General features: G+C 34.9%; 1 protein-coding gene and 1 pseudogene across 2 annotated transcripts; both read right to left on the reverse strand.

Moving 5' to 3' along the window:
• Positions 1-880: 880 nt before the first annotated feature.
• Positions 881-4,798, reverse strand: LOC110794627 (2-oxoglutarate-Fe(II) type oxidoreductase hxnY-like; annotated as a pseudogene).
• Positions 4,799-4,934: 136 nt separating this feature from the next.
• Positions 4,935-8,421, reverse strand: LOC110795499 (2-oxoglutarate-Fe(II) type oxidoreductase hxnY). Of its 2 annotated transcripts, XM_022000515.2 has the most exons (11): positions 8,181-8,421; positions 7,355-7,547; positions 7,186-7,260; positions 7,002-7,053; positions 6,755-6,879; positions 6,526-6,626; positions 6,390-6,448; positions 5,759-5,815; positions 5,584-5,629; positions 5,387-5,466; positions 4,935-5,255 (listed from the first exon to the last, which is right to left on the reverse strand). In XM_022000515.2, exons 1-11 carry the CDS (start codon positions 8,274-8,276, stop codon positions 5,192-5,194), a joined length of 948 nt encoding a protein of 315 aa, XP_021856207.2. In that variant the 5' UTR covers positions 8,277-8,421; the 3' UTR covers positions 4,935-5,191. The 2 variants fall into 2 exon arrangements, with proteins under 2 accessions (XP_021856207.2, XP_021856212.1); XM_022000520.2 differs by lacking the exon at positions 5,584-5,629 and having other exon boundaries at positions 8,181-8,407.
• Positions 8,422-15,793: the final 7,372 nt, after the last annotated feature.

Raw genomic sequence — 15,793 nt, forward strand, 5'->3', positions numbered from 1 at the left:
GTGCCAAAATTAGCATCGAGAATTCGAGCATATTATATAATCACTATGTATTTTAAAAATAGCTGCACTTTGACCAACATATAATTTTAGGAGAGTGAGTAGAGTTTATTAAAATAAGATGAAAGTATGATAGTGGGTGAATTATTTATTAGAGTACAAAAAATGATGTGAGTAAGTATGGAGACCACACGAAAGAGATTTTAATATAATTGAAAATGAGACTAAAACATGTCAAAAAAGAAAAGTATCTCTTTTTAAAATATGGTCGTTTAAGAAAAATGTTTTTTTTTTTTAAAGATGGAGGAGGGAGTAACGTAAAGATCTGGATTATATGTAAAATAAAAAAATAAAACAAAATAAAAAATAGAAAAAAAATAGAAAAAATAAAATAAATGAAGCAAGAGTAAAATGTAGGTGATCTCCCCGGGAGGCCAGGACCACGTGAGCACATGAGGGGAAAGAAACGGGTAAAAAAATAAAAACGGCTGAAGTTGATTTAGTCAAGAGAATCCAAACACGTGGTTTACTAATCCAAACATGTCTTTGTCCCAACTTTTATTCTACTCCGTAAACATTCTATCACTATCCACATTCAATCCAAAATTAGCTAATGGATGCTTTCCCCAATTCATTAAAGTTTGATTATATAGTTAATACCGCATTCAGGAAAGTTTCTCAATCAAAAGTTTTGTCCTAGACAAATCATGGGGTTGTAGTCTAATAAATATCGGAAATTATTAAGAACACTTTTTTATGGCTAAAAAAAAAAAAAAACTTTGATGGCCCTAATTATTTGAAGGTAAATAATATATGCAGCTCGAAAGTGTTATAAATAAGCATTTTAATGCTTTTGTGAAACTGAAATTAATTTAGAGATGCATTTCAAAATCACGCGTCGTGATAGAGTATAAAACTAATATGGGATTTCAACCATCAGCTTAATAGAGAAAGCAATACTCGGCTAAATGGCTAATAATCCAGGAAAGTTTACAATACAGATAGGTGGTATAGCTCTTTAAAAAGGGTACGAATACGTAGGTATATAATTGGCTAAGCGTTCCCTAAGATGCAAATGTAACCCTGTAACGTTCTTGAAGGTAGTCGATGTAACGAATCGGGGGAAATCTGCCATTAGAAAAGAGAAGAACAGAAGTTATTCCGTATTGGAAGGAAATTTATGAAATCCATCCATATTGGAAGGAAATTTACTCATCTTTTTAGCATTCACATCACACATTGCAGGAAAATAGAATCCTGATTGTGAATTTGGGAGACTGATTTATGAACTTTGAAGATCTGATTAAGTAAAACCCATAAATTTTGTATACCTGGGAGGATTCGACTCATTGCAGCAACTTTCTAAGCACTCCACAGAGAAATTGGGTGGAGGATTAAGGAACAGAGCTGCCTGCACAACCATATTCATAATTTTGGTGACTTTCGATCGGTATACATGATAATCTGCATACAATACTTTGCCTACTTTCTTATATACGAACTAGTCGACTAGATGGAAACTGGTTTTGGCACATCAAAGCCACAACCACCTTGTAAGTAAAGCACGGGAAACTGTCTCACAAATTCACAGTGGGTGTGCCATAAATCATAATCATCTCCTTGACTAGATACTAGATAATGTATGACAATATCCCATTTCACTAGACTTAGGTACCGTTCTCTTCACATGAATTTCACTTATATTATCTTATCTTATACTCCGTAGGTTCTTATTGGAAGTTATAAAATGTGTCATTTGAATTTATTGACCCTTATTTTATCTTATCTGAACTTATTGACCCTTATTTTACCTTATTAGACCTGAAATTAGTGAAAATAAGGTGAATTGAACAGAGCCTTAGACAGTTGCTGGATAGAATATGTGAATCAGTTAAGAGTGTTAAGACACTAGTCACACTAATGAGCAAGAAAATAAATAAATAAATAAATAGCAGGAGGAGAACAGAAAAGAGGATAAGTATGATTTACAGAATATCGTTCTCGTCCCTTTGGCACCACCCTGTGCAATGTTGACCTGTCACGAAAAGAAAAATAAAAAATAAATAAACAGAAGAACTGGTAAGGAAAGAAGCAAAATCAGGGCAACGATGCAACGTCTTGTGTGCTAAGCTGAGCCTTTACCGGCTAAACCAGCTGACATCCCTAAAACGTAATGAAATCACGTGTGTTTTTTGACAAACACCATCAAAACTTTACCTAAACAAACAATTTGTCCATCTCTCTGTAATGTCTCCAATGTTGACTATTATGGCCCTGCAATACATAATACAAATTAGTCCTTTTAGTACAAATTTCGGCATTTTTGCCACTGCGACGTTCTTTTGCACACTAAAAGTCCAAAAACTTACCCCTCAACATGAGGAACATCCTTCCAAATACGCGGCTGACTATCCTTTTCCGGGCAGACCTGAGAAAATATGATAGAAAATAATTTATGATTGAACAATTAGCAAATGAATTTTTGTTTCTGATTAATTCAGACATATATATGGATATACCTGTAGTCCAGGAACACCATCAGTAGCCAACAGAGTGATCATTCCATAATCAGAGTGAGCAGAAGCACCTAAAACTTCATCATTCTGGCTATGATCACCTGGAATAATAATAATAAAGTAGATTAATTACTAAGTAATACTAATTAAGATAGACTTCCCTTAACTAGGTAGTAATGTTAATCCAACAAGGGAATATAGATTTTTGACATCATGGGAAGTAATTAAAATCAAGTTAAGAAATATCATTGATATGGTAAATACTAAATACACAGAATTTTACTGTACTTTTTGGGTAATGTAAGAGGCGAAGAACAGGCATTGGTGGATTCAGAGCTCCTACATTCTCGAAGAAATTCTCATCGAGGTTCAAGGCCAACGCAAGAAATGATAGTAAACTTTTTGCAGCGGCCCTGAGCAACCATATGAAAAGCGTTATATACTTATATAGTAACATGGACAATGAATATATTAGAGATGATGAGATCGAATTACTTACAGAATTCGTTCACGATACTCTTCCATAGTTGGTCTCCAGTTTGGTAGAAGTTCTGGTAAGACATAATCAGCACATGTTTTTTTTAGTATCTGAATTCTGATGAAATCCAACAAAAAAAAGAAGAGAAAAAGTGTGTTATAACATGTTCTTTGGCATGAACAAGCTTACCTTCAGAAGGCCACTGGTTCAAATTGCTCATTTCATCATGAATTGAACCAATATAGAAAGACTCCTTTGGGTCACCTACAATCCAAAAAGATCATCAAACAATTGGTAGAAGTACACCAGGTTGTATGTAGATTTACATGTAAAACGGGTAGTTTGTATTTTTAAGCACATTTTTCAACATCTTTAAGCACATTTATTTGACAATTAAATGAGAAAATAGTTAAAGATAAAACCTTTAGCGTCCAAAGAAGTATCCAACTTCTCAGAATATAAAGGTGTATATCCCCTGAATTATTTCCTGTCATATTTCATTTTTTCTTCCACGGGAAGTTGAAAGAAGTTTCTACTCTCTTCAAACAATTTCCCGAGCATATCTTTATCCAATCCATGATTCACAATGTAGAAAAAACCAACTTCAATGCACGCCTAAAAGCCACCAAATTGTAGCAAGTTAGCAACACACAAAGGTATCGCCCTCATATGCATTTCTACAGACTACAGGGCCACAGGCAACCCTGAACCCTGCTGCTGGAAATTCATCCATATCATACGACATTTTTCGGGTGAATAGAACATAGCGTAAACATTAGAAATGAGGCGTCCCCTATAGGGGTGTGCACTGGTCCAAATACGAACCAGACCAGACCAGACCGGAACCGTTGGACCGGTAAACCGAAATGTTTAATTTTCTTGGACCAAGGACCAGACCGGAATCATTCGATCCGGTCCGGTCCAAAATTGGAATTTTTCAGGTCCGGTCCAAGTCTGGACCGGTTTGGACCTGTTTTATCCATAAATACAATAAAACAAAGTATAAAGCATCAATAAAGGGGATAAGGGGAGACTCTTATTTGGATGACTCTTAGTTTCTCTCCTATGCCACCTAAGCTACAACTCCAAATAAGAGTCTCCTTCCAAAAATTGTAGAAATGCACTGAACTCGTAACACTAGCTCTTATTCTCTCTTACTCTCTTTTGTTTTATTTTATTTTCATGCACAAAATGTTGACATGACACTAGTTCTTATTTGTTGGAGCTAGCTCTTATTTCAGAATTTTCTCTTACAAACTCTAATTAAGAGTCTCCCATTTCTCACCTGAGAGTTAACTCTTAATTTTTCTCTCTCCTTAAAAGCTACCTAGATCTTTTTGAAACGAAGGTAGTATGTGGTTAGTTCAAGATTAGTTGCGGTATTGCTAGTTTAAATTACAGTATGACAACTACTTTGGGGAAGGAGGGATTATATAATAACAGAATGCTGAGTACTGATGATTAGAAAGAAGAAGCAGACCTGACGAATTGTAGCAGCGGTAGATATTCGATCAGGCGCCGACAAATCGATGATTGGAAGATTTAGAATTGAATTATCTTCTCCCATTTCACTCTGCTCCTCTCTCTTTCCTACTTTGAAGTTTTAGTTATGGACTTATGGTTGGTTGTCATCAATGGAAAAAAAGTTTATCTTTTGAATAAAGTTGGTATCATTTGTCTGCACTCTATCAATAATTCTAATGTTCGGTTTACTTTTTTTTTTTTTTTTTTTTTTTTTTTTTATTATTTTATTATTGATCCTCCAATTAGGTACACATATTCCAATGCGTGGCAATAAGAAAGTTGATATTTTAAAAATATATATTGAAATTGAACTAATAAGACTCTGCCAAGTATTTTTTTTTATAGATTTGTGAGATTTCATGATCAAACTACTGAAGTTACACAATAGAAATTCAATCAAAAGTTTTGTAGAAAAATCATTCAACGTCTAACAAATAATCCGTATTTTGCTTATAATTTTACCACTAATATATCCTGTGAGAATTTTACATGGATGGATTTCCTGTTATTACTCACTTCAGAGTTCACACAATACAATACAGCAACACTTGGCTAATCATATAGCAAAATAGGTACAATGACACTCATACGAACTCATTTATGAACGCGTAAATCCCAAGTAAATGTCGTACCACCACTTGCTCTTTTAAGGTACGAGTACGTGAATAAGTATCTGCTAAGCTCCATATGTAACCCTATAACGTTCTTTGAGGTAGTCATTGTAGCGGATTGGAGGAAATCTGCGGTTAAAAAAAGAAAAGAACAAAATTAATAGCCTGTTTTAATTTAAGAACATGACAGGCCAAGTAAATGGAATACTGATTAATCAAAATGAAGATCAAACTAAGCAAAACCCAGAAATTCTGTATACCTTGGAGGATTAGACTCACTGCAGCAAGTTTCTAAGCACTCCACAGAAAAATTGTGTGGAGGATCAAGGAACAAAGCTGCCTGCACAATGCACAACATGTTGATAATTTTGGTTACCTTCGGTATATATTGCTGATACTACAATTAACCATATGAACAAAAAAAAAAATCATAGAGAAAGGAATAAGAAAGATTTACAGAAAATCTTTCTCGTCCCTTTGGCACCACTCTGTGCAATGTTGACCTGTCGTTAGATAATAGAGAAGAACTGGTAAGGAAAAAAGTTTAACTTGATGGTGTGGGAATTGATACTGGTAAGAAGAACATAATGTGTAATCATGCGAGTTCTTTGACAAACATCATTAACATTTACCTAAATAAGCAATTAGTCCACCTCTCTGTAATGTCTCCAATGTTGACAATTATCGCCCTGAAATTCATAATAGATATTACTCTTGAGTTTCTAAGCAGACATCTCAAACAATATGCAAATGCATTTGCTTGTTAAAACTTCATAACTGCTGTTACTTCAACGATTGAACTAGGAAGACGTATTCGCCAGATGGATGTTCAAAAGAATCAAAAACAAGAATTTCAACCCTTTGTTTCCCTTGTACAAGCCATTATTTAACAAATTTTTAACATACAGAGAAAATAACATCAGAAAATCATTGTTTTTTTTTATTATTATCCTGTGCTCATGTGTAAGTAGGAAGGCCACCTTAGACATAAAGGTCAACTAGTGAAGAGAAGTCAAGAAGCCATTTATTTAAGAGCTGAACGCCTTCAACTGTGAAATTTTGCTACAGTAGAATCTGGAGTAATAAATTCAACTAATTATGTACAGGATAAGATCACATTCATCCAAAAATGTTTGAGCAACATAGATCATTTCTTAGAAACAGCAGTAATGGTTATTTTAGTGCAGCTTCGTTTAACTAACCAATTACATCAACTTAGTCATGGTAATATAATTCACTTCACAGTTCACACCTAGAACTCACCCTTCAACATGAGGAACATCCTCCCAAATACGTGGCTGACGATCCTTTTCCCTACAAACCTGCAGAATGATGATATACATTAATTTTATCATTGAACAATCAGCAAATGAAGGATATTCGGAAAATTAAGACATACCTGTAGTCCAGGAACACCGTCAGTAACCAACAGAGTAATCATTCCATAGTCAGAGTGAGCAGATGCGCCTAAAACTTCATCATTGTTGCAATTGTTGTCACCTGAAGAAAAAATTGATTTCTAAACAGTACATTAAGAAGGACTTCCTGAAACTAAGGAAAACATATTAAGAAATATGAAATCAAATTGAGAAATTATCACTGAGGTAAATACACAAAATTTACTGGACCTTCTGGGTAATGTAGGAGGCGAAGAACAGGCATTGGTTGATCCAGAGCTCCTACATTCTCGAAAAAGTTCTCATTCAAGTTCAAGGCTGGCGCAAGAAGTGACAGTAAACTTTTTCCCGCATTCCTGAGGCAAAAACAAATCAGGGAAAGTAGCAAGTTTCGAGAGTCTAGAACTGACAGCGAAGTAATGTCTCTCAACAAATCACTAAAATGATAACATGGACAATGAATAATAGTGTAACTTACAGAATTTGTTTATGGTATGCTTCCATTGTCGCTCTCCAATTTGGAAGAAGCTCTAGTTTGACATAATCAACATGTTTAATTTAGTAAATGAATTCTGATGAAGTCCATTGTGTGCTTTAACATCTTCTATTTAGGCATAAACAAGTAAAGTAAACCAACATGTGAACCGGATACATAAGCTTACCTTCAGAAGGCCACTGGTTCAAATTGCATAATTCATCATGAAGCGGGCCTATGTAGAAAGACTCTTTCGAGTCACCTACAATCCAAAAAAGGTCATCAGTTTTTCAAAATCCTTTGCGTTATTTTACACAAAATAAGGTAATTTGACAATAAATAAGAACAAATTAAACCTTTGGTATTCAAAGAAGTATCCAACTTCTCAGAATATAATGGTGTGTATCCCCTAATTTCCTTCCTATCAAGTTTCATTTTTTCTTCTACAGGAAGATCAAAGAACTTTTTACTTTCTTCAAACAATCTGCCGAGCAAATCTTTGTCCACTCCATGATTCACAATGTAGAAGAAACCAACTTCAATGCACGCCTAAAAGCCACCAATGTAGCAAGTTAGCAAGTTATGCAGCAGAGTAAGTTGTGAACAAGTTTATCTCACACATTCAGTATGCCTATTGTGGAGTTTGAACAGTTATCTATCAACAATCAAATTCAAAATATCCATCTATTTGCCTATTGTTTTAGATAACAAATTGTCATCCCAAATGTGAATAAGTCACATTTAGGTGTAAGCAATTAGGCTTTGTTTTCTCACCTTAACATTTACTAACCCGTTTCAAAATGATCTTTATACTTTCCATTTTAGTTCCGATTCATAAGTGGTTGTTTGATTGAACATAGAAAATAGTTTTGTTTGGTTGAGACTTGAGAGAATTTACACTTTTTATGCAGATTATCACCTAAATAGGGGACTTAGGTAAGTAAATTCTACTTTGTGGAAAATAAAACTTTCAAGGAAGTTCAAATTTCAATGTTTTTGCCAACAAAACAACACCACCATGGCACCATCCAACTGGTATTTCCAATTCTCATGTTTTCTTTTGTCAACCAAACAACCACATAAACACTTGCAAATGCAAACATCATACCATTAACATGATTACTAAGGAGTCCATTAACATGAAAGAATGCGAGTAGTGATTAATAGAAAGAAGAAGCAGACCTGACGAAGTGTAGCAGCGGTAGAAACTCGATCAGGCGCCAATAAATCGATAATTGGAAGATTAACAATCAAACTATCTTCATCTTCTTCCCCCATTCTCCTTTCCTTCTCGTCTGCTCCGCTCAATTGCTTCTTCAGTCTTCACGGACTTCACCTTCACCCACTTCCCCTCTCTCTGTCTCTCTCTCCTTTTTAATTTCTTATTTGTTCTACTTTTTAGCACACGAATTTAATTACCATTTGTTTATTTTGGTGTTTTCTCTACACCCAAATTAATAAGATTATTTTCTATCATTTTTTCTTCAATAAGATCATTAGGTATGATTTTGTCTGCATAGAAAGAAATAATTTTTTTTGTAACATTTTTTTTTTCATTGGCCAAAACCATTAGATTTCCTACATATCGCTCTAATAATTCAGCAAATATGTCTCTTTTTTATATATATATATAATATAATATAATAGATTAGATTATGATGATTAACGACGTTTTGACCGGCCAGTTTGATCCAAAATACAATTAAGCGAATGTTTTATTGATCTAAAACTCGTGTTTAACCTTTGTACGTATAACGATCACAGGAATAGCTTATAAATGAAGTACTCCTTTAGCAGGGTACTAGTTCAGACCCCGTGCCATGCACGGTTGCTTATAAATTTTTAATTTATTATTTTTATACGTTCATGCATCATATAGGAACTTTATTTAGATCATTATTTAAAGTAGAGAATACATTTCTGAAAGAATATGGGTAAGAAATTATGAATTAAAAAGGAGATAATGCATGTATAGGCTTATAGCCAAATAACAAATTTTTTTTTTTTGACGGGGAATAACAATTTCATTAATAATCAGCCAAACGGCATCTACAATGATAAAATAGATCTGCATACCACATATTTAAAGAAAATACATAACTATTACAATCAAAACAATTACTACTCTGCATATCCTAAAGCACATCTCGTACTCCACCGCTTCTAGCTTGCTTAACGCGAGCAGTGATTTTCGATGTTTTCGCATCATTCCATGTAGAGCTCTTTGCAATTTGCGCACATATTGTTCTGATCGACGAGTTGATGATAAACCCTAAGCCTGTATGAATCCAAATCTCCTTCCCAATTATTGAAACCCTAAATAAATTCTCATCCATGGATGAGAAGCAAGAACCTAGAAAACTCTAGGAAAAACCTAAATAAATTGGGAACAACCCAAGAATAAATTGGGAACAAATCAATGGAAAACAAAACCAAAACAAGACAAACCATAAAGAAAAACAATGAAAAAACAAGAAAAATGGTCGAAAATAATCTAATTTCCGAAGAAATTAGACTATTTCCGGCCTAAGCGGCAAAGAAAACTGAAACTCTAAAAGATGAGAGAGAAGAGAAAAAGGAGAGAGCTTTTTTGATTTTATGTTGTTATATAATTAGTCTCCCTCAATTGCCAAATAACAAAATAAATGTATAAATGATCACAACAAAAAAGTTCAAAAAAAAAGCTAAAACTCATACTCAGTATGTAAATGGATAAAAGAAAGAATAAAAAATATAACTTTAACAATTAGTTTCAGTGGCCATGGGCGACATTTCCAATCTAAATAAAATGAAGGATCAAAATCTTCTTCGTCCTTCTACCTGACTTCGCCTTCTTCGTTCACCATCTTCCCATTCCTATAAATCCGCACCGAATGAATATTGTTCGGAAACGACAGTGTAGTATAGTTTATGGGTAAACACGTATCATTTATATAGTATAAATAGACGTCAAATAACCAACTTCTTTTTTTTAATTCAAAAAAGAAAGCTAAACTTAAATTCATAAAATCTTTAAGCGTACATGTTTTGTTATAGGAATCTTTTTTTTTAATTGAGGAAAAAAGATTTAAAAAGTTGTTAAAATCATTTTAACTGTACACGTTTTTTATAGTGATTTATATATTTTATTTTGTTTTTTTTAATCATAAAATTTAGATATCCTTTGACTGCCTAATATTAAGTAGAAATTTCAAAATCGTGCAACTACCTTTTTAAATATTTGGCTAGGTACAACAACTGCCTTTTTCTAAAAAAAAAAAATATTAAAAAAATAGTACTCCGTATATGAAATCAAGGAGAAAGAAAATTTTATTAAGAAAGAAAATATTTGCTAAGAAAGTGACCCGTGTAGTTCAGGAAAATCCTTTGGTGATTACTTTAGTAGTTTAGTATATACTCCCTCCGTAACAAAATTATTGTCCTGTTTTCTAAATCGGGCGTCCCAAAATTATAGTTCTGTTTCTAATTTTGGCTACTAAGGTCCTCACTTTCTCATGTACTATATTAATTTAAAAAATTATTGAAAACTCCACCCATGTACTATATTCCACTTTCTTATGTCTATATTCTCTTTCACATGTACTTTATTCCACTTTTTCATACAACTCAATCATCATTTGTACGTTATTCTACTTTTTCATGTACCATATTCTATTTTTCTTAAAATCCGTATTTTTGGTCAAACAAAACTATAATTATGGGACAGAGGGATTAGTAAACTTTAGTATAGTAATGATAGTGCTCACATGCTTTGCGGAATTGCATATCATGAGATCATGACCAAATGCCGCTCTTTTACATCAATCAAAATGTCAAATAGCGGCATTTGGTCCCAAAATGAAAAACAATTGGAAAACCACAATGTTGCTAGGAACTTTTCTATATCATGTTCTATTTAACTTATTTTCACTTACTTTAGGAAAATAAGTTCAGATTAAACAAATTTAAGAAAATAAAAAGGGTTAACAAAGTATAATGTATAACTAAATAAGTTTCATAAATTTTTGATGAGTTCAGGTAAATTACAATATTCCTATACTCCGTATATTACGCAAACATCAGATGCACGAAAACTGACAAAGATATTAAAAAAGTTTTAATACTAAACTTATGCTTTATAGGTAATCTCTCTTTATACGGAATATTATGAATTGTGAATGCCATTTAATTAGAAAACCACAACGAAGTAACGACTCCATACACTACAAGAAATTATTTTATTAATGACGAGAATCTGTCGCTAAAGACCAGCAGTGAAGGGATTTTATGTTGCTAACCCGTCATAAAAGGGGCCGTCATTGATGGAAAACCCCATTGTTAACCCGTCGTAAAAAAATTTGTGACAGTTGTTCCATCTTTATTTAGTTGTTAGCCCGTCGCAAAAGCATTTAGTTAGTTAAAGTTATGGGTTAATTAACAAGCCTAAAATTCAGAGTATTGCAACTATTTTAAAACGGTGATCGAATTACATACACTCCTAACTAACGTGAACTAAATTTCTGAAACCTGAACCTAAAGAGGATGTCTTTAACCCATAATGGTTGGTTTAATTTTTGAATGAGCACAACCTTTGTTGTTAATGATAAGTGCTTTTGTTAGTACATGATTAATAAGGTATCTGTAATTTTTTTTTTTTTTGGGTGCATTAGAAGAGGTGAGATCCTCAAAAGAAATACAAAATCAAGTAAAGAAAAGCAAAGCCAAAACTCTAAAGCTACAGCACGAACAGAAAACGAAAGGAAAAACAGAAACTAGAAACAGAACAGAGTTAGCCTCATGTTCAAGCAGCTGACGCCGGAACTTGACGAAGCAAACCCACCCCACTCCAGTCCTCCAATAAAATGTCTCGAAGATCCGCCGATAGCAGAACCATCCTTGCATTCAAACCTACTCCATAGTTTGCGAGCCAGTCCGCGGCCCTGTTTGCTTCGCGGTAACAGTGATGAATTGTGACTCTCCATCCCGGTTTCTGAAGCAGTTCCTTGCATTTTCGAATTATGTAAAAATACGGGGAAGTGCGACTTATTTCCCCCTCCAAAAGTTGGGCCACAACCAACGAATCAATAGTGAGCCTAACACTCCGATGACCTCCATTCCATTCCAGGCCGTTGCCAAGCCTCTCATCACAGCCAGTAGTTCAGCTTTGGTGGAGGAGTAGACACCACAGTTTGCTGCGAACATTTCGAACAACTCACCTCTGGGTCCTCTAATTATTCCACCCGCTCCTGCTTCACCGGGATTTCCTTTAGCAGCACCGTCAGTATTCAAGCGTACCCACCCATCTTCGGGGTATTTCCAACTCACCATCGTACTGATCTTTACTCGGCCATTCGGATGAAGTAATTGGTCCTCCTTGGACATGACTCTCGTCACTTGTCCCACCCTCACCATTATAAAGCTTAGTTGGTATAACGGAATATCCACATTCCTCCCAAAACACCGGCCTATTGTTTCTCCACCTCCATAGCCACCAAATAGTCATTGCAAATACGATAGGTCATTTCTCGTCCCGTGTGTGTTGTGTCGAACTCAAGTTCGCTGCAACCCACCCCTTGAACTCTTTGTCGAACAATTCATGAGCAGTCATGCCTGAGAACTTCCACCACACCATCCTAGCTACAGGGCATTGGCGCAAGATGTGGTCTACGTTTTCCTCCACTTCTCCGCAAACCAAACAACGGGGATTATCCGTCATTTAATTTTCCTGATGAATCTGTTTGCGTTTGTCATTAATCGGTCATGCAGTGCCAGCCATAGGAAAAAACGCACTTTTTGTGGGACTTTGAGTCTCCAAACTGTCTCCCAACATTCATTGGCACCCATCTGTGTCTCATTTCTTATCAGCTGAAGGGCATATTTGATTGAAAAGCCACCTGAGTTCGTACCGTTCCAGAAGACCCTATCAACATCCTCTTCATCTTCTTGTAACTCGAAAGCTTCTATCTTCTTCAAATCCACGGCTGGAAGGAAGTTGGCAAACTGCTCCCATCTCCATCCGTGCTCTCGGTCCCACAACTCTTCTACCGTTTGGTCCTGCATTTCCATGGGTACCTCACTGATTGTCATGTCTATCAATGGGGTCTCCGACATCCACCTGTGATGCCAGAAAAAGGTGCGTTTCCCATTGCCAACCGCCATGCCTACTCCCCTCCTCAAAGTGTCTAGATTTTCTACCATGCCCTTCCAAGCATTGGAGGCATTTGCTTTGGGCACAAACATATCTAAGTCGCACCGTCCCGCACAATACTTATTCCTCACTACCCGCGACCACAGTGTTTCCGGTTCGGCTAAGAGTCTCCAACCCAACTTTGTGAGGAACGCTGCGTTCGCTTGTCTCATCGACCACACTCCTAATCCCCCAATTGGCTTCGGTTTTGTAATGTTGTCCCATGACACCAGGTGTGTCTTCCTTTGCTCCTCCTTTCCGCTCCACAAAAATTTTCTTGAAACTCGGTCGATGCTGTCACACGTACTCCGCGGCAGCCTTGTTGTTTGCATAGCGTAGTACGACATTGAACTAATGGCTGATTGGACCAAGGTGGCCCTCCCTGCCATTGAGATAAGCTTTGGTTTCCAACCACTGAGTTTCCCATTAATGCACATCACATTCAAGTACGGGGATAGAGGGTCTCCTTGACGAATTCCACGAGAAGGGGTGAACTTTTCAGTCGGTTCTCCATTCCACAGGATTTGGAGTGACGGCGAGGTAACACATTGCATGATTACTTCAATCATTACTTGAGGTAGGCGGATTTCCATCAGAGTTTCTTTGATAAAGCTCCACCGTAAGCGGTCATAAGCTTTTTCGAAGTCGATTTTAATAGCCATGGTCCCAACAACTCCCTGTTTTTTCCGCATAGTGTGGAGCATCTCCTGTACAATGATGATATTGTCCGTTATTTGCCTTCCCGGAACAAAACTACACTGGCTTGGTGAAATTAAAGCTGGGAGAATGGGTTTCAAGCGGTTAACAATGATAAAATAAAAAAAATGATAAAACATATTGATTTATAACTCTTTTAAAATGAATTAAAATCCTCTAACCAACCAACAATACTGTGTATCACTTTTTTCTATTGGATGAAAATAATGTAATTTCAAATATAGAAATAAAAATAGTTCATCAATTACGAATATCAACCGATAATAAATTTAGTGAAAAATATATAAGTAGTGGACAGACGATTCAAAACCACAACTAGCATAAATCTAGAGCATATTACATGCACGCGGGTGCACGGTGCACCCTCTCTCATTTTCTCCTTACCTATAAGGAGAAAATATGGTAGAGACCACAAACGTGCATAAAAATATCTTTGGTTGTACCTAATAATTTCCAGCATAAATCAGGTGCGCGAAAGAGTTGAATTGCCGAAATAATTAAGTGTGAATACGCCGGCGGAAAGCAAAAGCAAAGGATTAGATGTGGATGTTAATTACTACTTAATTAGTGGCAAAAGTTGACATGTTATTATATACGTACATATATATCCAAAATTAGCACCGTCAAGAGCTCTTGTTTTAATTTGTAACTAGTGTGTGGCCCGGGTGATGCTACGCTTGCTACATTCAATACTTAAAATTTTAGATTTTTGAGCTTAATATTTGACATAAATACATGTATTTCATAAAGTGAAAACATCCATGAAGTTCGTCAACTACACAGACACATTACGTCATTTATCATGCTAAGTAATTTTTCAATTAGATCATTTTACCATTTGTATAATTTGTTTTCTAATGGAACTAAGTGCTTCAAATTATTAAACACCAAATTATATATATAAAATTTAAGTCAACATGCTTTTCATGTTTTAATGCTATAATAATAATTATTATTTCAAAATAGTTCAAATAAAATAAAATGTCATGTAAAAATGTAGTTGTGTTTAGACTCATGTTAACATTCATTTATAAATTAATGTGAATAAATAAATCACAATTGGTGGTTGATTAAGATGGTAATAAAACTTATCATCTACACATGAGGTCTTGTGTTCGAATCTCATTGATGAGTGAATGATGTGGCGTAAAGGGGAGAGTACTACGTGCCACATATACATTTTTCACAATGCCTTTTAATATATTAGTATAGATTGGATTATTATTGTTACGAATCTCTTGTACAATTTCATCATCAGCAGTATCATTATCAATTATTTTAATTAATGGCTCACATCATGGTCAAAGTCAACTATTTACCAATTGCAGATATGAGGTCCAAAATATCGTCCAACTTCTTGGATTCTTGTTTCCTGATCCAGCGTATTCTCATACCAAGACGATGTTATGATGAAAATACAAGCTAGTTTATATGTAAATGAACCATTATTTTCCAACACAGTCAATGTTCCTTTTACGTCTCATCTTTCTTGGATTTATATGCGTGCTATGCGCATCAATTTTGAATAATTGCATCTTCACTATAAAATACGGAGTACTACCCTTGTTAAATTTTTTTACACTTATGATTTGTCTAGATTTCAATGTAATATTTAACCATTAATATATCCAATTTCGTATAAATTTATTATCAAATCTATATAATTACAAATTACATATAAGATCATTATCAATACTGTTATTTATTGCCCCCTGGACATATATGTTAAAATATTAATTAATACGATAGATTGAGATATATATAAATAACGGAGTACGGAGTACTACGTATTACATAGTAGTATTACTTAAGCTTCACAAAATTATCAATGTCGACAATATATGTAAATATTAAGTTAACATATCCAGCCTACAACCCACATGAGAGGAAAACCTACATTTGCGGCCCATAT

The sequence above is a fragment of the Spinacia oleracea genome, chromosome 6 (genome assembly GCF_020520425.1).
Source record: "Spinacia oleracea cultivar Varoflay chromosome 6, BTI_SOV_V1, whole genome shotgun sequence".
In the NCBI taxonomy this organism is placed as follows: Eukaryota; Viridiplantae; Streptophyta; class Magnoliopsida; order Caryophyllales; family Amaranthaceae; genus Spinacia; species Spinacia oleracea.